Source organism: Mesitornis unicolor, unplaced genomic scaffold (assembly GCF_000695765.1).
Source record: "Mesitornis unicolor isolate BGI_N332 unplaced genomic scaffold, ASM69576v1 scaffold23616, whole genome shotgun sequence".
NCBI classification, from domain to species: Eukaryota; Metazoa; Chordata; class Aves; order Mesitornithiformes; family Mesitornithidae; genus Mesitornis; species Mesitornis unicolor.
In genome coordinates this window covers 3,476-27,750 of record NW_010193296.1, presented here as the reverse complement: position 1 = coordinate 27,750, position 24,275 = coordinate 3,476, and the positions used below count along the sequence as shown (strand labels likewise).

At 45.8% G+C, this 24,275-nt stretch overlaps 1 protein-coding gene across 1 annotated transcript in view; it reads left to right on the top strand.

The window, feature by feature from the left end:
* DIP2B (DIP2 disco-interacting protein 2 homolog B (Drosophila)) overlaps positions 1-23,629 on the top strand; it is a 28,700-nt gene extending 5,071 nt beyond the window's left edge. The window contains exons 4-36 of the mRNA XM_010187415.1: positions 105-260; positions 1,026-1,145; positions 1,698-1,895; positions 2,105-2,196; positions 2,685-2,795; positions 4,245-4,368; positions 4,889-4,998; positions 5,546-5,648; positions 6,631-6,695; positions 6,969-7,062; positions 7,620-7,739; positions 8,486-8,600; positions 9,228-9,367; positions 9,572-9,708; positions 9,983-10,063; positions 11,041-11,168; positions 11,926-12,040; positions 12,987-13,188; positions 13,604-13,713; positions 13,854-13,934; positions 14,474-14,597; positions 15,621-15,742; positions 16,321-16,432; positions 17,346-17,455; positions 18,069-18,199; positions 18,770-18,938; positions 19,956-20,126; positions 20,698-20,759; positions 20,881-20,938; positions 21,410-21,484; positions 22,068-22,245; positions 22,427-22,550; positions 23,017-23,629. Of these exons, the coding sequence (XP_010185717.1) occupies positions 105-260; positions 1,026-1,145; positions 1,698-1,895; positions 2,105-2,196; positions 2,685-2,795; positions 4,245-4,368; positions 4,889-4,998; positions 5,546-5,648; positions 6,631-6,695; positions 6,969-7,062; positions 7,620-7,739; positions 8,486-8,600; positions 9,228-9,367; positions 9,572-9,708; positions 9,983-10,063; positions 11,041-11,168; positions 11,926-12,040; positions 12,987-13,188; positions 13,604-13,713; positions 13,854-13,934; positions 14,474-14,597; positions 15,621-15,742; positions 16,321-16,432; positions 17,346-17,455; positions 18,069-18,199; positions 18,770-18,938; positions 19,956-20,126; positions 20,698-20,759; positions 20,881-20,938; positions 21,410-21,484; positions 22,068-22,245; positions 22,427-22,550; positions 23,017-23,269 (4,091 nt within the window). The 3' untranslated portion in view covers positions 23,270-23,629. The remainder of the gene's footprint in view (positions 1-104; positions 261-1,025; positions 1,146-1,697; positions 1,896-2,104; positions 2,197-2,684; positions 2,796-4,244; positions 4,369-4,888; positions 4,999-5,545; positions 5,649-6,630; positions 6,696-6,968; positions 7,063-7,619; positions 7,740-8,485; positions 8,601-9,227; positions 9,368-9,571; positions 9,709-9,982; positions 10,064-11,040; positions 11,169-11,925; positions 12,041-12,986; positions 13,189-13,603; positions 13,714-13,853; positions 13,935-14,473; positions 14,598-15,620; positions 15,743-16,320; positions 16,433-17,345; positions 17,456-18,068; positions 18,200-18,769; positions 18,939-19,955; positions 20,127-20,697; positions 20,760-20,880; positions 20,939-21,409; positions 21,485-22,067; positions 22,246-22,426; positions 22,551-23,016) is intronic.
* The last annotated feature ends 646 nt before the right edge of the window (positions 23,630-24,275 follow it).

Below are 24,275 nucleotides of genomic sequence, written 5' to 3'. Positions count from 1 at the left end.
AGCCCGTTAAATTCTTAAGATTGTTGGTAACAGGTAACTGTGCTTGTTCCACCTGCTGGTAAAAGGTAGATGTTAATCGCCATCTCAATTTTCTCATTTTATAGAGAATTTCTCAGTTCCCCCAGACGTCACAGCAACTACCTCCTCCTCCTCCTCCTCCTCCTCAGCACGCCCTGCAGCCATCGACCTCCCTCCTTCGGGGATCGTGAAGGGCATGCACAAGGGATCGAACCGCTCCAGCCTGATGGACACTGCTGATGGTACGGAGGCTTTCAGAGTACCCAGAAATCAGAAGGGACTTGAGCTGGGAGAACAAATCGTGTGGCTTCGGTTTATCCCATTGAAACACTTCCCAAATGAACACGTTCCCATGCCACAGTTAGGACATTGGGATTGGCACGTTCCCGTGCTGCAGCGATTATCCACCATGTACTGAACTGCAGAAAATCATGGGAGAGATAATGAGCTTTCCTCTTCTCTGCCGCTTTTTAAGAAATTACAAATGCATAGGTAGACTAATTGCTTTTAAAAGCTTTTGTCCTAGAATCCCCCAAAGGAAAGGTAAGATGAATGAAATAATGTCATTCTTAACTCTAATTAAGCTTCCACGAAGCTGCTGGTGCTCGCTCTGAGCTGGTTGGTGTGGAGCTTTGTGTGGAGAGGTGGCATCGATGCCTCTGGTCCTGCTGTGTCCTCCTGCTGTCAGTCCTGCGCTGCGGCTCCTCGGTACTGCAGGCAGGCACAGAGCTGTAGGTTGCTTTTACAGCGAGTGTGGGGTGGCAGAGGCTTTGCAAGGGAGTAAATGCTTTGAAAATGAATTTACTGGCATTTTGTGACCACTGAGTTAATACAGAACTGATACAACGCTTACTGGTGTCACCCTGCACTGGCACAGCCCTTAGTAACGGAAGGCAGTAGTTGCAGGAGTGGACACACCTCAGAAGTGTCCTCTGGGGGAAGGAGGTGAGATGTAAATGTTAACAGAGACGCTCAACACTTTGTTTAGACACAATCTTCCCCTCCAGGTGTTCCTGTGAGCAGTAGAGTCTCCACGAAAATTCAGCAGTTGCTTAACACCTTGAAAAGACCCAAAAGGCCGCCCCTGAAAGAATTTTTTGTGGATGATTTTGAAGAAATTGTGGAAGGTAATAGCACCAAGTAATGGTTTTGTTTTTAATGTATTGATTCGCTGTGCTGAATTTATTTATGTGCTTGTTTTCGAAGTTGGCTCTGACCCGCTGTTTGCAGGTAGCAGTAGCCTTCATGAACAGTCTGATACGAAACCAGTGTTTGAAGTAATTCCCTGAACTGCTGAGCTTTGAGTGGCCTCCTCAACACTGAACTTCTTACAATAGCTAGAACTTACTAACAAAAATATTTAAATAGGTTTTTAAACCCTCTTTGTTTCCTTAGGTTAATTTAAATTCCCAGAAGGGTTTGTCTTTACTGGTAATTTCATTGCAACCTTATTTTTGTACAGTTATTTTTCTTTTCTCCAACTCTCTGTTACTTTCCTCACTCTTGTATTAAATACCTTGGTAGCACCTTAGGAGGAGGCTGTGCTGATGATGTTTTCCTAGGAAATGAAATGTGATAGGGCTTGCTCAACATAAAGCAATGAGGAATAGCGTTTGCTTTCCAGCCTAACTGTAATAACTGGGCAAAAATGAACTAGAAATATTATTGAACTTTCTCAGTCCCGCAGCCTGACCCGAATCAGCCCAAGCCGGAGGGACGCCAGATGACACCTGTGAAGGGGGAGCCCCTGGGAGTTGTCTGTAACTGGCCTCCTGCCTTAGAAGCAGCGCTGCAGCGCTGGGGAACCACGCAAGCAAAATGTCCCTGTCTGACAGCACTGGATGTTACAGGAAAACCAGTTTACACCCTCACGTACGGTGAGTTGAGCACTGCCTGCTGTTGCTGAATTTTTGCAGTGGTGGGTAGAGCGCAGGGTTGTTGGTCTTAGTGTGGTTGCAAATACCTTCCTGGGTCTCGAGAGCGCTGTAGGACGTGACTGCAGAGGGTAAAAGCAGTCAAGAACTGAAATATTCTCTCGTGCTGCGTTGGTTTAGAGTTGTGCAAGTCTCTCTTCTTTGTGTTCTAGGCAAATTGTGGAGCAGAAGTCTCAAGCTGGCCTACACACTGCTTAATAAACTGGGGACCAAAAATGAGCCCGTGTTAAAACCTGGAGATAGGGTAATAAGTTTGGGACTGTCTGGTTCTCCTTCTGAAATAAAAGGAGGGTTTGGGGGGTTGTAACTTACCACAGATGCTAAAATCTTGTTTTCTTCATAGCAAGACTCTTATCCCAGGGACAGGCTATTTGGGAAAGGAACTGTTGTGATTTTTCCGTCCTGCTGGCTCCTCTGTAAGCAACTGCTTGGCTCTGGACTTTGAAATACATCTGAGGAAGAGCTCTTCTGAGAGTGACGCAGTGGTTTAGATCTCCGTGGTTTAGCTGCGTGTGCATTTTTGTGTGTATGGGCCCGCAGGGAGTGCTGACGTTACCGCGTGAGGAACTTATGCGCGTACCAGATATTCATGGAAGAAAGGGCGCTTGAAGAAGCCCTCTGAAAAATGCTGTGGTAGAATGTGAAACAACACAGAGTTTTCTGACTTTTAGTCGCTATAAATTGCAGTTTGTCCTTGTATTTCAACTAACGAAACTCTTTTGTGAATTGTAGGTAGCCCTTGTTTATCCCAACAACGACCCCGTCATGTTTATGGTGGCATTTTACGGCTGTCTCCTAGCAGAAGTCATACCAGTGCCTATAGAGGTACCTCTTACCAGAAAGGTAACGTTGCTGGAACTTAGAGGAGCCATGGGCTGACGTGGGATGAAAACCAGGTCAGACCATCAGCCTCTGAAAGCGTTTCACAGCGGTCGGCCGCTGCCTTAGCGGCTCTGTAGCAACGCGATGCGCCAGACCTTTGCGAACCTGCAGTGGCTGTTTAAAAATGGAAAAACGTATTGACCAGAGCGCTGTGCCGAGCAGCTGGAGATGGTCGATTCACCTCAATGCTGTGGTCTTTATTCTGCTATTGCAAATAATTGATAAGGCACACGTAATGTTGTGAATCTGTCCTCTGGTCGATGTGAAGGGGCTCTCATTTCCAGCCATGCTGCCAGGCTTTGCTGGAGGCTGAAGTCGCTGAGTATTTCTGAAGGTTTCAAGGCAATTTTTGCACATTACGCGCTCAGCAAAGTGTTTTCTTTACCCTTACCAGAAGTTTTGTGACGTTGCCATATTGTTGCCATGTCAAGAACCGTCTGAAACGATAGAATTTCGTAAGAGGATAGGAAAGAAACAGGATAATGGCAAACATATGGCAAGAGAGGTGGTAATGAAGTGGTAAGCTAGGCTGGTAATGCTGTGGGAGTCACAGAGCTTTGCTTTCATTTGTCTGCAACGTGACAACTGATTTAGCAACCAGATACAAAATTAAAGCTTCTCCCAGTGTTTGCCCAATCAGATTTCTTAGTGAGCTACCTCATTTCAGTGTTTTTATCATTGTGCAATAGAAATTAGTTCCTGGGGAAAGAGAGGCCTCGTTATTTCAGTGTAATTATACGTTCTGCTTTATTTTTGCCGCATGATTCCTCTGTGAAGCATCTGAGCTTCCAGTAATGAAAATAAATGGTGTCTGCTCGATGCCGAGGTGCCGGGCACGAGCACTTGTTTTCTGTGGGTTTCACGTCCAGCGCGTTTTAGTCTTGCCAATGTAATATTTGTTTTATGTATAAAGGGTTCCCTTTGAGGATCACCAAATTTCTCTGCAATCTGTTACATAATAATTTCAATTTTTAATACAACGAATTGAAAAGAGCAGACTCGATATGCAGATGATTTAATAGCCCTTCTGCATTTTTGTGATGGCTTATCGTTTTCCTATGGACTTTATTGGCTTGTAGGCATGTCTCCATTTTCACCCGCCAGGATTTGTCCTGGATATGTGTCATCTTCCAAAATGTGTTACTTTGTAAGGTTAGAAGAGTTTGTGTTCATCCCAGACAGTGGCTGTCATTTGGGTTTCAAACCATTGCCAGACATTGGGTGTGGGAGAAGGACAAACCAAAGCAAAGGGTGTTTGTGGGCATGAGTTATTTCTTCTTTTTCCTCTCTCTGTGACCCATAATGTTACCATCCAGTTACCAGAGCATTACCAGACCTTGCATTTTGGTAAGGGGAAAGTTGACGCCCGTCATCCTTCAGCAGAAATGACTTCTTCCCCTTTTCCCTCAGGACGCTGGTGGTCAGCAGATTGGTTTTCTGCTGGGAAGCTGTGGGATTGCTCTGGCCCTCACCACTGAAGTTTGTCTGAAAGGGCTTCCAAAAACCCAAAACGGAGAAATTGTGCAGTTTAAAGGTCAGATTGGTTATATACGTGTACCTTTGCTGTCACTGAACTGTCTGAAAGTAGTTATCAGAACTCTGAATGCATTTGGGGGGCACAAAGGGACAGCTTTTCTGATAGCATCACTTAATGTTGTAGGTTTTATGCACATGGTGCAGATCGATCCATGTGTCTGACAGGACTGCTTTGTTATCCTAGAAGTCACGCTGAATCCACCTCGCGAGCTAGGGTTGTCCTCAGATCCCTTCAGCAGCATTTGGCAGGTCCAGGAGCCGTTTTATTAACAACACGAGCAGCTATATTTAGAAATACTGCAGGGAGCTTTCCTGAGTAGAGGAAGTGCCTCATTGCCCACTGAACTCCCTGATGAGAAACGAGCTGCACCTTCTGGCTGGTAGCGTGGCTTGGCTTGGTGTTTTCCTTGTGTAACTGAACTTGGACAAACAATGGGGGTTTAGTGTATTCTTGCAGAATATAAATCCCTCAATAAACAAAACTGATTATTAATATTCCGCTTTAATTTTGGCCCTAGGTTGGCCCAGACTCAAATGGGTTGTGACAGATTCAAAATATCTCTCCAAATCTCCTAAGGACTGGCAGCCCAACATCTCAGCTGCAGGAACTGAGCCAGCATATATTGAGGTAAGTAGTGAATGGGGAATAGAAAGTAGTTTCCATGAGCTGAATTTAATGTTCTAGTCACTAGAGAGATAATGCCTTCACCTCACTACCTTAAACTTTCCAGTTTCTAGCCACTGAAATGAGACTTTCACTGTGTACAACCTGCTGTGAAGCTTATTTTAGTTTTGAATACCTTTGTGGCCTTGAGTGCTGCTCAAAATGAGTTGGAGAGCACTGTTCTCGTTCCAGAACGGTGGTAATTTGGGCAACGGAGCTCTCTGATGGTGGACTTGATAACACAGATTATTCTAAAACTATTTAAAACTCACATATAATAATAACAACTCACATAAACTATTTATGTGATATAATCACATTTCTCTGGAGTTACCTGAACGTGTTTTTTGCCTGAGTAACTCTTCTACCTTGCTGGTACAAACAGGCATTTTTTGGAGTACATCTCGGCAGCTTAAGAGGAGCAGTGATTTATTTAGTGCACATTCTGTGATGTGATGTCCTCCGTATGCGGGATCCGGAGTCACACCCTGACTTGTTTTCTCTCCTGCAGTACAAGACGAGCAAAGAGGGCAGCGTGATGGGTGTCACGGTGTCGCGGATTGCCATGCTGTCTCACTGCCAAGCCTTGTCTCAGGCCTGCAACTACTCTGAAGGTAGGGGTGATGTCCCCAGCATCAAAGCAATGAAGGGTCAGCAACATCATTTTCAGCAGTTGCCTCTCATGTTTTTAACAGCTGAGTAACCAATGTGCAACATTATCTACTTTCAAGTGCAGACTCATCCTCCCCCAAACTTGAAGATATCTGTAACCTTTCCCATCCAAAACTGCATCGATTTCATTGCCCCAGTGAAGAGGAATAAAAAGTGGGATTTATATCATGTCTAGGAGGTTAACAAGTTGTTATAATGAATCAAAAAGGGAGCATTTTCCAGCAAGCTTGAGTCTCCCTCTCGCTGTACTGATCACCATTAAAGTGTCTTTTCAGACTTTATTTTTTGATAGTGTGTGTAATACCAGAGCTCCTCTTGTGCTGGTGCAGAACCAGTTCATGCATGAGGCTTTTTGACTAACCCAGAAATGGAGACTGGAAATTGCTGGTGGGAGTACAGAGAGTTCTGCTGTAGGGTATGGTTTTAGTGTGGCCTACCCTGTAAATCAAGCTAATTTATATATCCATGACTGAAACTCTCTTTTTAGAGCTGTATGTTATAGCGCTTTAAAATGCAGAGTTTGTCTTTTGGAAGCCGTTACTTTAATTTCCATTGCTTCTGGGAGTCAGTGAATGAATGATGTTCTCTGCTTTCTTCCCCTGCTCCTGCATAATGAGGTTAAGACCCTTCCTGTCCTCCTGATGTACTTTACAGGCTGGAATGTAATTTTCCTGCAACTTTCTGGGCTGTGTTCCTTCTCTTCAGTCGCTGTTCAGTTGTGTTATTTTGCATAACAAGGAGTTCTGACTATAAACGTATCATCAGACAAACAGGGCTCTGAACCTGCTACGTGTGTACCTCTTGGAGCAGATCTGACAGATTCGAATGGCAGATTCCAGCGTATGCAGATTTTGGTATAAATAACGATCACAGCTGTCCTGGCACATTTCACCTCAAAACTCCAACTTGGTTTTTTTTCCCCAGGTGAAACGATAGTGAATGTTTTGGATTTTAAGAAGGATGCAGGCTTGTGGCATGGCATTCTAACGGTGAGTTGAGCCTGTAAGGACTTTCTGGAGCATTTCATAACTCTTTATAATAGCAACTTTTGAGAGGGTGGTTGAGGACCATTATCTATGAAGTCAACCATTTCTCTCCCTGATAGATCTGCAGGTCTCTGGAGGGAAGTGTAGAAGCATCCTCAGTAAACTTACATGAATTTGTGGTGGGGTAGGGGTTGATGGAGGGTGAGGGTGACTCCTGTTTCTGCTTCATAATAGGTTCTGTGAGCCCTTTTCTAAAAATCTTCTCCTACTTTTCAGAATGTAATGAACAAACTGCACACTATCAGTGTGCCCTATTCTGTGATGAAAACCTGTCCGCTCTCATGGGTGCAGAGAGTTCACGCCCACAAAGGTATCGGTGTCCGCTCCACAGCTTTAGCTCAAATTTCTCAGGATAAACGAGTGAGAGGCAGTAAAATCTCAAATGCTTCAGAGCCTGTCTTACTGCTCTTCAATGACAAACCCCAAGGGCCAAAGCTCTGTGTTTCTAAATATTCACAAAGTCCTAATGCCATGTGAATGTCAGCAAACTTGATGGGGAACTCACAGCCTGTGTCCTTGAAGCCAGTGCTTTTTATGAAACTAAGGAAAGGGTTGAGCACAGCAAGGTCCATTGATGCCCAGTGCTCACCGGGGACGTTCAGATGGTGAAAATGCTTCCTGCATTTTGGAGGAGGGGCTGCAATAGTGACAGACCCTGGCTCAGGTGGTGGGCAAATGGCCTGTGTGCCACAGCAGATGCTGTGGTATGTTGGGGTTTGCTGTCACTGCAGGCTCAGTTTATTAAGGCTTGCTTGCTTTAGTCAGAATTTTCTCATTTGGGAGTGTTGGGAGTGTGTATTCATGTGAAAATGACTCACGGAAAGCTTTTATTTGTCCTTGTATGATTTTCTTTGTGTTGTTTCGCAGCAAAAGTTGCTTTAGTCAAGTGTCGAGACTTGCACTGGGCCATGATGGCCCATCGAGACCAAAGAGACGTCAGTTTGAGTTCTCTGCGCATGCTGATTGTAACCGACGGTGCAAATCCTTGTGAGTGTGCACACCCTCAAGCTTAGCTCCTTTTGTAGGTTCTTCCAAGAAGGTTTCGGTTAGGGCAGCTCTCTCATAACACAGAGCTGTGGGTTGTGGTACTGGAGCACCAGGGCAAGGGCTTTTCTTGCTCTCATCCTTTGAGGATGCGTTGTGAAAGATGCTGCAAAGAAAGAAACAGGAGAGTGGAATGGGGAGCCTTGTGTGTACAACAGGATTTTGGTAGGCACAGCGATGTTGGTTTTCAGTTGCTCACAGGGGGTAAAGTAAAGGCTTTTAAGAACTTTGAAGGGGGAAAAAAATCTCCAGAAAAACCTGCAAGGAATGCTGGTAGTGAAAAGGCTTAAAGAGCGTTTGTCTGGATGGCACCAACTGGAGGGGATACTTGGAATACCTTTAGACGTGTTTGGATTATGCGTGCTGCATGGAAACAGACCCTCCGTAGCTACACTGATTGTTGGAGGTTTGGAAACTATTTTAAGCCTCCTGTTGTGCTGTGAGCGTGTAACAGCTCTGAAGCAAACTGGGGGAGAAAAGCAGACTTGTTCAAGAGAATTCACCTCTTCCCAGGTCACATTCAGTAGGGAGCCAAGCTCATTTGTGGCTGCTGTCTTGGAAGATGCTACCTGGAGTGATACAGTAGATGTACCCTGCAAATACACTGCACTTATTTCTAAGTTATTTTGCAGACAATTTAAAAAACTGAATCATGTCAAGTCACAGTGGCATGTTTTCTTTATTTCCAGGGTCTGTTTCCTCATGTGATGCCTTCCTGAGCTTGTTTCAGAGCCATGGGCTGAAACCAGAAGCAATCTGTCCATGTGCCACATCTCCAGAAGCGATGACTATTGCAATACGGAGGTAATGGGCGTGCAGCACTGCAGTCTGTTTGCTAAATTAAGTGATCCAGGCTGAGGTTTGTTCACACATCGGTTGGTCATAGTTGACTTAAGCATGTAATAGGCTCCACTGACATTTACTGTGTGTGCTCAGGTGTTGAAATACTGGAGTTGTTAAACATTTCTCCCGAGATACGAGTGCTTTTTCTCCTGTAAGATGTCTGACAGCTCAACAGTGCCTGCCAGAACTGTGCACTGCTTTTTCCTACTCTTGATTTACACAGCTAGCGTGGTATTATTGAATCTGAGATTAAATTTGATACCACTTTGGACGTTTTCATAGTCTGTTTCTGTCCATTGCTGCCTTCTGTAATAAATAGCCCTGTAATCATCTGGCCTGGGAGCTGGTGTTTATATGGGGTAAGCTAAAGAGCAGGAGGAAGACTTGCACTTGCCCAAGAATAAGGTTTCTTACTGATCAACACGACTCTTGAGGGAGGCAATCTTCACTGCCATCTCACAGCTTTAAATTTGCCATGCAAAGAACAGACACTGCAATATGCATATTCCTGTTGCTGCGATATCTTCATCCCAGTCTAATAATAGGCTGTGTGCCTGATTGGGCGTATTGATTTTGTGTCCTTCACAGGCCTGGGGTCCCTGGGGCGCCTTTGCCGGGAAGAGCCATCCTGTCCATGAACGGGCTGAGTTTTGGAGTGATTCGTGTCAACACTGAAGATAAAAACTCTGCTCTCACGGTCCAGGATGTTGGCCATGTGATGCCAGGAGGTACAAATGGGCAGGAGTCCCCTCTGAGATCTTTTTCTGAATGATGTGGGGTGTTTTACAGAAAGAACCAGTCCACGTTCAGCCTGAGCCGGGGGAGTTTAGGGACTCCCTGACCGTGTTGTCGGATCTGTCACGGTTAAATGTGTCGGTTCTTACACAAGGCAAATCTTGGGGACTATTTTAACAACAAACCATTTCTCCTAGGAATGATGTGCATTGTGAAACCTGATGGGCCACCTCAGCTCTGCAAAACAGATGAGATCGGTGAGATCTGCGTTAGCTCCAGAGCAGGAGGAATGATGTATTATGGGCTGGCAGGGGTGACAAAGAATACATTTGAGGTATGTATACTGGAATGCATCTTATTCCCCATTTCCTGTGTAGATCTGATAGCCTTGGATAGTCTCTTGGTTTTGTTAATGTTGTCTTTTAAAACTCCTTACAGTTCGATACATTCAGTGTTCCCCTTTCCTAAAGGTCCCCCACAGTGCTAAAACGATGACAGCAACCCCTTCTCATCACTTCACTCCCATGTAGTGCAGTTCTTGATGTGGGGAATGTTTTTCTGTCCTTAGGCCAATCCACTTTGTCTCCAGTGTCCTCCTTCTGTTGCAGGTGATCCCTGTGAACGCGACTGGCTCTCCGGTGGGTGATGTGCCGTTTGTCCGTTCCGGCTTGCTGGGGTTTGTTGGACCGGTACGTAAAACACTTCTTGAGCTTGCATTGAGCAGCCTTCCATATTTAAAAGAAAAGCATTTGTGTGCAGAAGCACATGTAAGAGTAGCTTGCTGTCACAGAATCACAGAATCAATCACAGAATGGCTCGGTTGGAAAAGCCCTCTGAGATCATCACGTCCAACCGTTCCTGTCTACCCCCTAAACCATATCCCTAAGTACCTCATCTACCCGCTCTTTAAACACATCCAGGGATGGTGACTCCACCACCTCCCTGGGCAGCCTCTCAGTAAAGAACTCTCTCTCTGACGACCCTCTCAGTAAAGAACTTCCTCCTTATCTCTGACCTGAACCTCCCTTGGCACAGCTTGGTGCCGTTTCCCCTTGTTCTATCCCCATCACCTGGGAGAAGAGCCCAGCACCCACCTCTCCACAAGCTCCCTTGAGGCAGTTGTAGGTGGTGATGAGGTCTCCCCTCAGCCTTCTCTTCTCCAGGCTAAACAAGCCCAGTTCCCTCAGCCGCTCCTCATCAGGCTTGTTCTCCAGAGCCCTCCCCATCCTTGTGGCTCTTCTCTGAACACGCTCCAGAATCTCCACATCCTTCTTCTAGTGAGGGGCCCAGAACTGAACACACTGAACACTGTCGATAAGACAGTTGAGAGTTGATGGCTTTGCCTGAGCCAGTTTGAACCCTGACTTTTCCAGCACGTTGTCCTTTCAGTGCCTTTCTGTGTTGCTCGTTACATTTTTAGATTGCTCATTCTTCTAATACCAGGTGTAAGAAGCATTTTGCTTGGCAGTTCTGCTATGGGTGTTGGAGAGTCTTGTCTCACCGAGTGGCTGGATGCTTCTGGTTTAGTCATAAACAGTAATTTAAAGAGAAAGAAAATGTACTTTATATAAATTAGATTGATCTAGCCATAGTTACGAAAGACACTTGAAAACCTGCTTTGTGTGTAAGTGTAAGTTACTCACAGATACCTTTACTTATCTTTCAGGGCAGTTTGGTGTTTGTGGTTGGAAAAATGGATGGGCTGCTGACGGTGAGCGGCCGCAGACACAACGCCGATGACATCGTAGCAACTGGATTGGCAGTAGAGTCCATAAAAACAGTTTACAGAGGAAGGTTAGCAAAATAAACCTTGCCCTTCCCAATAACCTTCTGCATGTGATGTAATGAAACAGGATCTGTAGTGTATGATCTTCAGTTTCTCTCCAGTAACTGTTCGGGTAGCTCAGTTAAAGTAAATATGGTTTTGGTTTAGACAGTAATTGGCCTGATCCTGCCCAACACGGGTCTGTTTTCCCCAGTCCTGTCTGGCTTTTCATCAAGTCTGTGTGCTTTAGGGGCAGGAATTGAGTAACAAGATAAGTCACCACATGGAGAATTTAATTCTCTGTCTCTGTAGAGTTTCCTTTTACTTCTCTGTAGTTGTTGGCCGCTGGCTCGTGTTCTGCAGCAAGAACGGGTTTCATTAATGTCCAGAGATACTTAATTTTGTTTAGCAGTTGTGGATATAATTTTCTGTATCCTCAGGCAGGGCTGGAGCTCGTGTCTCCAAGAACTGACAGGAGATTTTAAACCCCCTACATCATGTAGATACTTTTAAAGCTTTTAACCACTGGTGATTTGCCACAGGTTGGAACAGAAATGTGGCAGCAGGTTGAGAGGACAGGGGCCTACGCTATGTAGAGATGTCATCAGAAGGGGGAATTAATCCCTACATCCTTCACAAAGTCTTTCCTTTTTGACTCAGTTTTAATTGTCTGATGTTTTTTCTCTGTCTTTGCCCCATGGGGTTTTTTTATGACTCCAGTCTGTTTCTTTGGCTTCCTATTCCCAAGGAATAAAACTGGAATTCTCGCTCTTCCTATTTCCTCAGGATTGCTGTGTTCTCAGTGTCTGTCTTCTATGACGAGAGGATCGTGGTGGTTGCAGAGCAGAGGCCAGATGCGTCTGAAGAGGACAGTTTTCAGTGGATGAGTCGTGTGCTGCAGGTAAACCCCCTCACACAGGTGGACGAGGAAGGTTTGTATGGTTTTGCACTGTGTGGGCAGATCAGAGGCCATCAGCACGGCCCAGATGGAAAGAGCACAGGCTCATGATCCCTCTTGGCACAAGGTATTTTTCCAGGGTCACAAGCTGGGTACATCTGCTGCGTGCAAGCTGTTCCGTTGTGTCCTGAAGGTCCTGGGAAAGCGGCTGCCACACGGAGTAGCGTAGGCTCTGGTCAGCAGTATGCGAGCAACAGAAGCCCAGTGTCCTCTCAGCGCTGCAAAGCAGATCCAGTGCTCAAGCTTAGGAGTTCTGCTTTTAGTCTTGGGTCACGCTGGTGCTCAGAATTATTCTTTAAAGCCACCCTTGTCCTTGGAGATGGATTTGCAGCAGCGAGACAGTAAGCAGAGAAAGGTTAAAATGAGTGTAGTCCTAAGAAAGCAGAATGAGTAGCAGATACTTACTTTGAGAACTGCCTGCATTGCATGTATGTCATTCTTGGGGATGATATTTCAGGCTGTGAAGTATACAAACCGAGGAGAAAAATCAGGGAAGTACCTGGTGGTCTGAATAATGTATCAGGTGCCTGAATGCTGAGGCGGACGAAAAGGGAACAGAGTGTGATGGTTCAGAGGAGACAGATGGATAAAACCTCACATCAAAATCATATGATTCATTGAGCAACTGTGTGTATTTTGGGATTTTGGTCATGAAAGATTTAAAAAAGGATTTTGTGTATACGAAATGGACTATGAAGGCAGGGATGCTGACAAGCACGTAGCTCTTACCATAGGGCTCGCTGATGCTAGAGGTGAAGTGGTGACTGCCTTGCTCCTCCAGTACCTTGTGAATGCAGGGATTTCTCTTGCAGCGTGCCAGTGCAGCCAGTAGCAGCAGACTGTCTGCAGCAGTCCCAAGAATTCAAGTGACCACCTTTCCTTTCTCTAGGCAATCGACAGCATTCACCAAGTGGGTGTATATTGCCTTGCTCTTGTGCCAGCCAATACATTGCCAAAAACTCCGCTGGGAGGGATCCACATCTCTCAAACCAAACAGCACTTTCTGGAGGGCTCTCTGCATCCGTGCAACATCCTCATGTGCCCGCACACGTGTGTGACGAACTTGCCAAAACCCAGGCAGAAACAGCCAGGTAACACGAGTACCTTCTATTTCATGGTAGTAAACTGAAGTTCACAGACTCAGAGCTAGGAAGCTGTGCAATGTCTCCAACCCTGAGTGTCCCACTTGGTGGTGACCGGAGCATCTTGTGGCCTGTGGCTGGGGCATGTCTGAGGCCTCTCTTTGCATGTGTCAGCCAGGAATTTTGATTCCCAGCTCTGAACTCACTGGGATTCTCTCCACTGATGAACAGGAGACACTGGCAATGCCTTCTGAGCTCTGTCAGTGAGGTTTCATGACCTCCCTTCTCGCACCCATGCCCGGGAGCAGTGAGATCCCACAGAGAAGCTTTGTACCTTTGCTGTACTGCAGGTTGCAGTTCTAGGCCAGCTCCTCCCCACTGGCATTAAGTGTCCAGATTTCACATGGCTGTTCTTTATCGACAGGCGTTGGCCCTGCCTCTGTGATGGTGGGGAACCTGGTTGCTGGGAAGCGTATTGCTCAGGCCTCTGGAAGAGATCTTGGTCAAATAGAAGACAACGATTTAGTTAAAAAGGTAAGTCAGCATTTGCTACAGCTGGAGAAAGGGAAAAGAATTTACCCTACAGCTGAATGCAAAGCAGCAACGTGAAGCAGACTTAAGTACTGCCTCTGAAGCAGAAGCACCAGTATTTAATTACTACGTCTTTGTTTCAGCACCAGTTCCTGACAGAGGTGTTGCAGTGGAGAGCTCAAGCAACTCCTGACCACCCACTCTTCCTTCTATTGAATGCCAAGGTACAGTCAGTGCCTGTACTGTGAGTTGTTGGGTTTTTTAAGGTGCACAGCATGGTATTCAGCACAAGTTTGAGACCGTGTTTAAAAACTTTTGCACACCCCAGTGTCCTCTGTGGAGTCTCTGTATCAGATTTTGCCCGTAGATTTGTAACTTAAAATTTGAACCTTTGAAGCTATGTAGGTCGCTTCGTCTAAATGACTGCCATGGTTCAATGCTGCGTTTTAAAACTGAGCGTGTTTGTAGGTCCCACTGGTTCCTGTATCATTTAATGGTGTATCCCTGTTGGGGATATTCTGGCAAGGTTCTGGTGCGAGAAGACCTGAACTGACTCCCTGGAAGGTAGAATTTTCTAGAGCAGATCTAACTCCATCTCTATCTTTTTGATATTGTAGTGGATAAATGGCTCATTTACTGCCCGCAGCCTATAGGTATAGATAACTGTAGTTGCTATAGACTGATGCTAGCAAGCAAGTTTGTTTTTTTCCAGCAGCAGCCGTTGTGCCAGGCCTTGTTTAGAGCCTTTTTGTCTCCTTTCAAGGGAACCACTGTGTGCACAGCCACCTGCCTTCAGTTGCACAAAAAAGCTGAGAGAATTGCATCAGTTCTGTGTGACAAAGGACATCTCAATGCAGGAGACAATGTGGTGCTTCTTTATCCTCCTGGTAAGCAAGTTTTAATAACGACCACGTCACGCTGTGGAAATGCAGCGTGGTCTTTCTTGAAATCTCATTGAGATCTGGAAATACAGGAGAGATCATTGAACTAGTGATGCCTTTAGGGACCGTACAGCTCATCTGGTTTTGACAACAGAGAGGGCTGTCCTAATGTCTTGCAGCATCAGGACTCGAACTTCGTTTCTCTGGAGTTTTGGAAAAGCCAATTTGTACCTTCTCGCTCCTGGCTAGATCTGGCTGTGTCATGACGTTTAGAATAAAAACTTCAGAGACTTCTGTGGTTATCAAAGATCCTCTGGTACGAAATGTTCACTGCAGAGTTATTAGAAACTTGTGACCACGCTGCATGTGCTGGAAAATCGCGCTCCTCACCCTACCGGAGACTGTTCAGCTCCTGGTCTGTTCAGATCTTGTTTGTCTGAAGTCACCTTGCCAGTGAGCAGCTTTTCATCCAGGGAAAGCACGTAGTTTGCTGTGAGAAATGGCAGGGTGGCTTCTGGTAGAGACTGGTGCCATTGCCTTCAGCTGTGCAGAAAGTGGGCGCTTCCTCTGAGGCTGCTGGGTGCCTTTTTTACCTGCTGTGGCCCGCAGCACACAGCTTCATCACCTGGCGTGTGTAAGGTGCTCACAGCTTGTGAGAGGTGCTCTCTGGTGCCTGTACTTCTTGCCCTGCCAGACAATTCTGTTCGGTCCTGACTGACTTTTGAGTCATTTGGCTCTTGGGCCATTCTTTTCCTGTGAGATGGATATGGTTTTCTTTGCAGTCAATCTTCTCTACCATCCCAGTCCCCTATCCCAAGCTTTCTTAGCTCCCTTGTTGTGCCACCCTCGGTGTTTGAACTGTTCATGTTGCACATCTGTGCTGTGGAAGTGACACAAGTCTGTGTACCTTCTTCTACTGGAAACTGTAACCAGTGCTTGGAGAATAAGTCCTGAAGGGAAAGGCTGGTGTCCCCAGGGTGTCCATCCACCCTTCAGTGTCCTGCACTACAGCCTGTCGTGTCCTTGCAGGCATTGAGCTGATCACCGCGTTCTATGGCTGTCTGTACGCTGGCTGCATCCCCGTGACCGTGAGACCTCCTCATGCTCAGAGCCTCACCGCTACTCTGCCCACTGTGCGAATGATCGTGGAAGTGAGTACCAGTGCTGTGGCTGCAGCGCTCCTGCTTCGGCCTCTCGGACCCGAGCGGTTAACACGGCTGTCCAAACTCCTGTGCTGTTCACACAGCAGCAGCGATTGATGCTCATCTCACAGCTGAAGGACAGAGTTTTCATTTGTAAAATACAAGAGAGAACCACCTCTCCTCATGTGGCAAGATGAATCGCTGTGAAACGGGTGGTTTCTGAGAGATACTGATGTGCTGTTAGCGCTTAAAATTTCACATTGATGCTCCTTACTGCTGGGCAAGTGCAGATCCTGCTAGTAGTTACTTTCCAAGCCCAGCAACCTCCTCATTACAACCACTGGAAGAAAGCTAGATGCAGACTGTGCAGTGTTCTCACCTGCTCTGAAGGTCCTGACGTGGTTATTTGTGTTTTAGTCTGCATTTTGTGTTTTAGTGAAGGAAGAGTAGAGAGCAGTGTTGCAGAAACCAAAGAAATAAATGCAGGTTTGTTAGGGATGGTAGCTGTGGGTGGTAAAATACACTCACAATGCTACTGGGACATGCTTTTGTCTTTCTCTTTTTTTAGTAAGTGTTTATCTCTTTAGGTCAGCAAAGCTGCCTGTATCCTCACAACCCAGACCTTAATGAGACTACTGAAATCCAGAGAGGCAGCTGCTGCTGTCGACGTGAAAACCTGGCCAACCATCATTGACACAGGTGAGGTCCATGCACTCAAAGACTGCTTAAAGTTCTGTGTAGGTGGTACCACTGACTTCCAAAGGGACTGTCCCCCATTTCTGATGCTAACTGGGTGGCTCTTAGGTATTTCCTCAAATATGTGGAAGAGTAATCCAAGATACAAGCTACATCTGACCTCGTTTGCTGACATCTCTTCAGTATTTGTTGAGCTATGCATGGAAAATAATTTTACTGAAAAGCCGTGTTGCAGACAGCTGTTGATTTTGAGACAAGACTCACACACAGAATCACAAAATCCGCTCGGTTGGAAAAGCCCTCTGAGATCATCACGTCCAACCGCTCCTGTCTACCCCCTAAACCATATCCCTAAGTACCTCATCTACCCGCTCTTTAAATACATCCAGGGATGGTGACTCCACCACCTCCCTGGGCAGCCTGTTCCCGCTTCTGACGACCCTCTCAGGAAAGAACTTCCTCCTTAGCTCTGACCTGAACCTCCCTTGGCACAGCTTGGTGCCGTTTCCCCTTGTTCTGTCCCCCATCACCTGGGAGAAGAGCCCAGCACCCACCTCTCCACAACCTCCCTTGAGGCAGTTGTAGGTGGTGATGAGGTCCCCCCTCAGCCTTCTCTTCTCCAGGCTAAACAAGCCCAGTTCCCTCAGCCGCTCCTCATCAGGCTTGTTCTCCAGAGCCCTCCCCATCCTTGTGGCTCTTCTCTGACTGAGTTGGTCTCTTCTCCCTTTTCCTGAAAATAAGCAATTTTCTACATGGGAACTTTGGCAAGAGCCTTGTCATACATTGTCTGTCCATCTTGGAAAGAGAATTAATAGAAAGCTTTATTGTCCATCTCAGGCTTTTTGAATGTTGTGTTCTCCTGTCAAATGCCAGTTCAGTAATCAGAGATAACCACGTTTATTCCTTTCCTGTACAGATGACTTGCCCAGGAAGCGGCTGTCTCAGATCTACAAGCCACCTACGCCTGAGATGTTAGCATATCTAGATTTTAGTGTTTCCACAACGGGCATGCTCACAGGAGTAAAGGTACGGTAAAACAGCTTTAGAAGATGGGGGGTTTGGTGTCTTGCCTTTGGCTGATGCTCTGAACCACCTCTCCCCTCCACCTCCACCAAAGCTGGCTCTTGTAGCTTAAATAAAGACCATGCTGCTTTTCCAATAAAAGCTCTGGGTTCGCTGCAGTCAATGCAGAGTGACTTTGTGCTGAAGTTCTGCAATGTGGGAAGCCAGGTTTACAGTGGGCATTGGGAATTCTGCTGCTGGCTCCCACTGGAGAGCTGCCTGTTAGGAGAGCAGAGAGCCACGCTGTGAGCTTCTGCTTGCCCCCAGCAAGAGCAGAACAGGAATGGACAGAAGAGGATGAGAAACTCAAAAATGAGAGCCTTAGACTGTCAGTAAAGATCAGTGTTTGGAGTCTGAGATGCCTCCAAGTTCTTAAGCAATAGCTATTGGTGTCACTATTTCTGGTTTACTGTGGCTCTGCAATGCTCTGCCTCTGCTGTGGAGGATAAAGGAAGCAGAAACAGTTTATGGAGAGGTGTTATCAAGGCAAACCCATCTTTATTCTTACCTTCCTGTCTTGCTGGAGTCCTGTGTTGATGTCCTTGAACTGGAGCACGGTTTCTCTGTCTCGTTGCAGATGTCCCACGCAGCAGTGAGCGGCCTTTGCAGGGCAATCAAGCTTCAGTGTGAGCTCTACTCCTCCCGGCAGATCGCGATTTGTCTGGACCCCTACTGTGGATTAGGTTTTGTGCTCTGGTGCCTTTGCAGGTAGGAAAAAGGAAAAGATAAACTCTTAGCTGGTTATAAATGGGAAATGGCAGTCCAGGTCTTTATCTGGTGTAATTACAGACAGATTATGTTGACATTACCAAAATGACTAATTCACAGTAAGGGGAGAATTTGTCTTTGAACTGACAATAGTACGTTCCCTTTTCCTGCAGATTAGCAAGATGTTATCCTATCTTGATTATGCAGATTTGTGCTGCCAAGTATTACTGGCTCCAGAATGTGTCTCTTGCCTTTCTTCCTTGATTATAAGTCACAGTAAGGGAGTTTTCGTTCTGTTAACTGTGCTTGAGGCAGTTCTCTTCCTTCCCTCTGACAGTGTGTGCACATTTGTGTGTGTCTAAATTGTTGGTCCTCTACAGTAAGTTGTATTTTTAAAATGACGTTGCTACAGAAGGTGGGCATTTGAGTTATTATCATTTTGTCACAGATGCAGAGTCCCACAGCCTGGTTTTGGTCTGGCAGGAATGAAATGTGAAAATACAGTAAATATTAATTTGAAGATAACTACACATTACACAGAAACGTTTTCTTTCTTCCTGTTCTTCACAGTGTGTATTCTGGACACCAGTCAATTTTAATTCCTCCTATGGAGCTGGAATCCAATCTTTTTCTCTGGTTATCTACTGTCAGCCAGTATAAAATAAGGGACACTTTCTGTTCCTATTCAGTCATGGAACTGTGCACAAAGGGACTTGGAAACCAAGTTGAAATGTTAAAGGTAAGAAGTGTGTCCTGAATGTTACTTTACACAAATGAAGGGAACCGTGGAGGTAAAGCAAAGTGACAGGACTGTTAAATACACCAGTTTTCCTGTTGCACAAGGCTCCAGGACACAGCTTGCTCAGAAAGCAAAAGCAACAAAAAGTGCTTTGCAGCCCCAGGACGTGGAAAGGACTGGAAAGGAGCGGGGTGGATGTGTTGCGGCGCAGGTAGCGCGGTGGCAGCGAGTGGCAGCGGCTGCTGGGCAAACCCCAGCGAGAGGACGCCAGCAGCAGAAAGCTCTGCAGAAAAACTGCTTATGTAAGAGTCTGCAGTGAGGGCTCAGCCCAGCACATGGGGGAAAGCACACATGTCAGGCAGGCTGCTAAATAGAGGAGTTTTCTCCTTGGAGATGAGAGGAAGGGGAAAAAAAAAGAACTACATAAAATGCTCTTTGCATGGGTTTACTGAAATAGCCTGCTCCATCTCTGAGATCAGGGAGCAGTCTCGTTCTGTTGGTGACACAGTTTTGAAGGTGTCTGTGTCACCAGTTAAACAGAATAACACAGAGATTCAAACAACTGCCTGGTGCTGTTCAGTGCATTCACGATCACATCCAGAAATAATGCAGTCCCAGTTCTGCTGAAGACTCGGTGTAATCCCACTAAAGGACTTTACTCTCTCTTGGTTTGGTTGCCATCTGTATAAATAGTGAATAGCAGATGTAATCTTAGCTGAAAAGCACTGCAGAAGCACATGATGCTGTGTTCTGTAGCAGAGGAAGAAGGCGCTGTTAATGCATATTTTGTGCTAGCAGTATTTCTAGACTCTGGTCAGACACATTTTATAACTACAAATAGAAGCTGAAAAGAGTTAAGTAGCTTGGAACATAAGAACAGGGTTTGTCCTGCATTTCCTGAGTCATTTCCAGGGATAAAACCCAAATGTCTCTTGTTGTGTGAGGTCGGATCTCGGTGCGGTGTGGCAGGGGTAACTAACACACACGGTCCTTTGCACTCCTGTGTGTCCTTTCCAGGCACGAGGAATTAATCTGTCCTGCGTCCGGACTTGCGTGGTAGTTGCAGAGGAACGGCCGCGAGTTTCCCTCACCCATTCCTTCTCCAAACTCTTCAAAGACATCGGCCTCTCCTCTCGTGCTGTAAGCACCACCTTCGGGTCAAGAGTCAACGTCGCCATCTGTTTACAGGTAACTTCTGATAACACAGGTAACTTGTGTTTACACAGGTAACTTCTGTTTCCAGGTAACATGAGCACTTCCTGGTGCCTGTTTTTGTCACTGGCGTCAGATTTCCAGATCCCGTTGTGTTCTGGATCGCAGACTTCCCGTTCTGTACACGCTCCTGCGCTGTTGGTGCAGCCCAACATCTGCTTTCTAGAGAACAGCTGGCACAGGGTTTAAGCAGCTTCTCTTGTTTTCAGCTGCCAGATTATATCGCAGATGCTCAAAACAACTGAACATGAGATCAGCCAACCATTTATTTCCATGTAAACGGTGACTCTGGCTGTCCCAGGGCTGGTAGCTGGGCTGGCCCCATAGCAGCTCCCACCTCCCCAAAAATGCATCCCACGCTGGTTTTCCACTCCATGTAGAGGGAAAACAGCCTGGTCACTGGTGTGTTCCCTTAGTGCAGAGCTGGAGAAATGTGAATGTGAGTTTTGTTGCAAGAAACTCCTGGAAATGTTGATGAGCTCAGGCAGAAGTTACCTTGACTTCTGTGAATACATTAATTTTCTTTTTATTAATGTTAACTCTTCAGGGAACATCTGGACCCGATCCCACCACGGTGTATGTGGATCTGAAGTCCTTGAGACATGACAGGTACAGTAAGTTTACTTAAACTTATTAAATAACTTTATAAAATGTTTTAATGGCACTGGGCTACCTCACCTCAGTGGACTTGAGCTCTCGTTTTCCCTGACGATGTTTTCTTTACCTACAGGGTCCGTCTCGTGGAAAGGGGAGCTCCTCAAAGCCTGCTGCTTTCCGAGTCTGGGAAGGTAATTTCATGTTAATACCTGGAGGCATGGATTATAATAAAGAACCTGATGTAGTGATTTAGGAGCACGCTTTGCTGAAACAATTGGGAGGATTGGGTTTATTTCCAGTAAATGAACCGTATCAAAAGTGGCTGCTGTTGTGTCCTTGAAACCAGCATGCATCTGAGATTTACTGTAGCTCTTACTCCCTTCTTTAAATGGCTTAACAGAAAGATGTTTCCCAGTAGGTTTTTTGACGTTAAATTCTGCAAAATCAAGGTCTAGCAACATTTCCAGGCCTAGAAAGCCTTACCTACATGGCTCTTGAGTCATGAAATACCTTCAGTGTGCGTGTCCTGGCGTGTTCTGTACCTGTTGGTAATTTCTGTGGGTGAAATCCTGCCTTTCTGGAGGTAAACAAGCAACCTCTGTGTTTTACTTGTGTGTGAAGATAATTCATGTAGCGATAACACTTCTTCTTGTGACCATCAGATTTTACCTGGAGTCAAAGTAGTCATCGTGAATCCCGAGACAAAAGGGCCTCTGGGAGATTCTCATCTCGGGGAGGTAAGCACAGATTTCGCTATCTGGGGAGCCTCTCCTGGTGTCTGCTTCCTGAGCAGTATTCTCTCCTTTGGATTGTGTAGGCTGCTGGGTGACAGTTTGTGAGTGGTGATACTTGCAGGCCTTTTTATGCAGAATTATTGCTGGAGTGCTCGGAATTTGGGTGCGTTATCTTTCTGTCAGGCTTTAAGAAAAAGCCTGCTAGAAAGAGAGGCATATTCCTCTCTAAATCTTGCATAAAACTGCCTTTCAAATAATCTAATTTACATTTTGCTTTCCTTATCTTGATCATGCACAAGTATACTTGATCTGTGTTGATAGATTATCATCAGTTTTATCACGTTATAAAAATCCACAATATATTTATGCAGTTATTAGGAGGGTAGATCTGCCAGACTTCATTCTTAAGATCCTACAGGATATTTGGAGGTTTGAGCTACATGCAAAGCATTTTTAGATGTGGAAAATCGTGGATTAAAAAAGAGAACCTTCGTGTTACCGTTCATTATCTGCTTCATTTTAATACCCAGCAGATGCTCGGGTTTTGTAGCGTGTGGATCTGACCGGATTTCTGCCTCCTGTACAGATCTGGGTGAACAGCCCGCACACGGCCAGTGGCTACTACACCATCTACGACAACGAAACCCTCCAAGCGGATCATTTCAACACGCGCCTGAGCTTCGGCGATGCCGCTCAGACGCTCTGGGCTCGGACCGGGTACCTCGGTTTTGTTCGGCGGACGGAGCTCACAGCTGCCAGCGGAGGTACGGCAGAAATCAGCCCTCATCCTTTAAAGGAAGAGTTTTCTTTCAATACTGTGCAGCAAATAAGTCCTGATCCGCGTGCCTGGATACGAGAGATGCTTTGTTTTATGTAAATTCAATTTATTGCCTGCTATTTTCTGTTTTCATGGTGTGAGTCTGCTTCATTTCCTCTCCTCTGCAGAGCGCCACGATGCACTGTACGTTGTTGGAGCACTGGATGAAACTTTGGAACTGAGGGGACTGCGGTACCATCCAATTGATATTGAGACTTCTGTATCTCGGACACACAGAAGCATTGCTGAATGGTAAAACACCCGTGAGAAATGAATCCATCCCGGCCTAGCCATGTTTGTGCAAAGGTGCAGGATTTAATAGAAAAAAATACATCGGGCAAATTCAGATACTTCTTTGCGTTACCACCAGCGAGTCATGCACCTCGTTTCCCATCTGTAGATCAGAATAACGCTGGGCTGACTGACTCAATGTTTTCTCACGAGCCTTAATTCAAAATACAAATGATGATTTCCTGCTCCGTGGCGCACAGAACCGTTTGTGTTTGAGTCAGTGAAGGCAGCATTTAGCGTGCACGTCTCACAGGGTGGTGTGAGATGATCATTTGAGCTGATATTTGACAGTCAGGACTAGGTCTTGGAGTTAGGGCACTTGGAAACACGGCCCAGAGCAGGTGGTAAACTCCACCTGAGGGTGAAGAGTTGTGAACTTTGGATCTCTGAGAAAATAACTGGATTTTCTGTCTCCTTTTCTCCTTAGCGCTGTATTCACGTGGACCAACTTGCTGGTGGTGGTGGTGGAGCTGTGTGGCTGCGAGCAGGAAGCCCTGGATTTGGTTCCTCTGGTTACAAACGTGGTCCTGGAGGAACATTACCTGATCGTGGGGGTGGTGGTGGTGGTGGATCCCGGAGTTATTCCCATCAATTCCAGAGGAGAGAAACAACGAATGCATCTCCGCGACAGTTTTCTGGCCGACCAGTTGGACCCCATCTACGTCGCCTATAACATGTGACGTGTATGGGGGAGGCGACGCTCAGAAACTCTGCGGGACCACCGAACGAGCCCGGGTGGTTGTAGAAACCAAGCTGGTGAAAATTACTAATACTTGATCTAAAGTTGGAGATTGCTGCCATATTCCCTTCATCTCATCCTGCGGTGGTACGGTGGCGTTAACTACCGACGGACCAAAGGAAATGTGGTAGACGATGGAAAACGTTTGTACCGGTTTACTGAAATATTAGCTTTATAGAAAACGCAAAGTTGACAAGTGTGTGAGCTACAAAATTCCTAAGGCCTTTACAGTAGTGTTACTTTTTTCATCTGTTGTACATATTTGTATTTTTATCTAATACCGTTTTAGGATTCTATAAGGGGAGGTTTTATTTAGTTAGGATAATAAACTATTAAGAAAAGGGTCATCAGAGTTCTGCAGTTCCCTACTCTCCGATGTACTTTGCCTCTGTACTGTAGCTGTTCATTCCACGGGATCACACAACTTATTTAAAATTGTGCCATGACCAAATCGATAACTTACGGAATCTAAGAGTTACTTATTCATATAGATATTTCTTGAATTTAAAAAGAATTTTGCCTATATTTTAAATATGTAAATATTATTATACATAATTCACTTAGATAGAAAATTAACTTGGATAACGATGACAGCTGAAGGTAGAAATTTTTAAGGACGAGTAACTTTTGTGGTCCTTAGCATAATTACATTTGGTTGGACGACTAATGTGAGATACACGCATCTTCCACAAGTTTTCTTCTTTCAGTCCGTAGTCTTTCATTGCTGGCCAGAAACGTCTCGTAGCGTGTGGAGACCTATGGGTTTGAAGGCACATCTTTCTGAAAGAGGCTGAATTTCAGCAGCAGCGTGGGATTTGGTAGAAATGGCAGTGCAAGTTTGAAACGTGTCATGAAACCGTGCCCCCAGTGAGAGCCTCTGCCTCTGGGACACCTCGTGGGTAGAGGAAGTATCCTTTAGACTGACACACAGTGCACGTCGCCGGGTG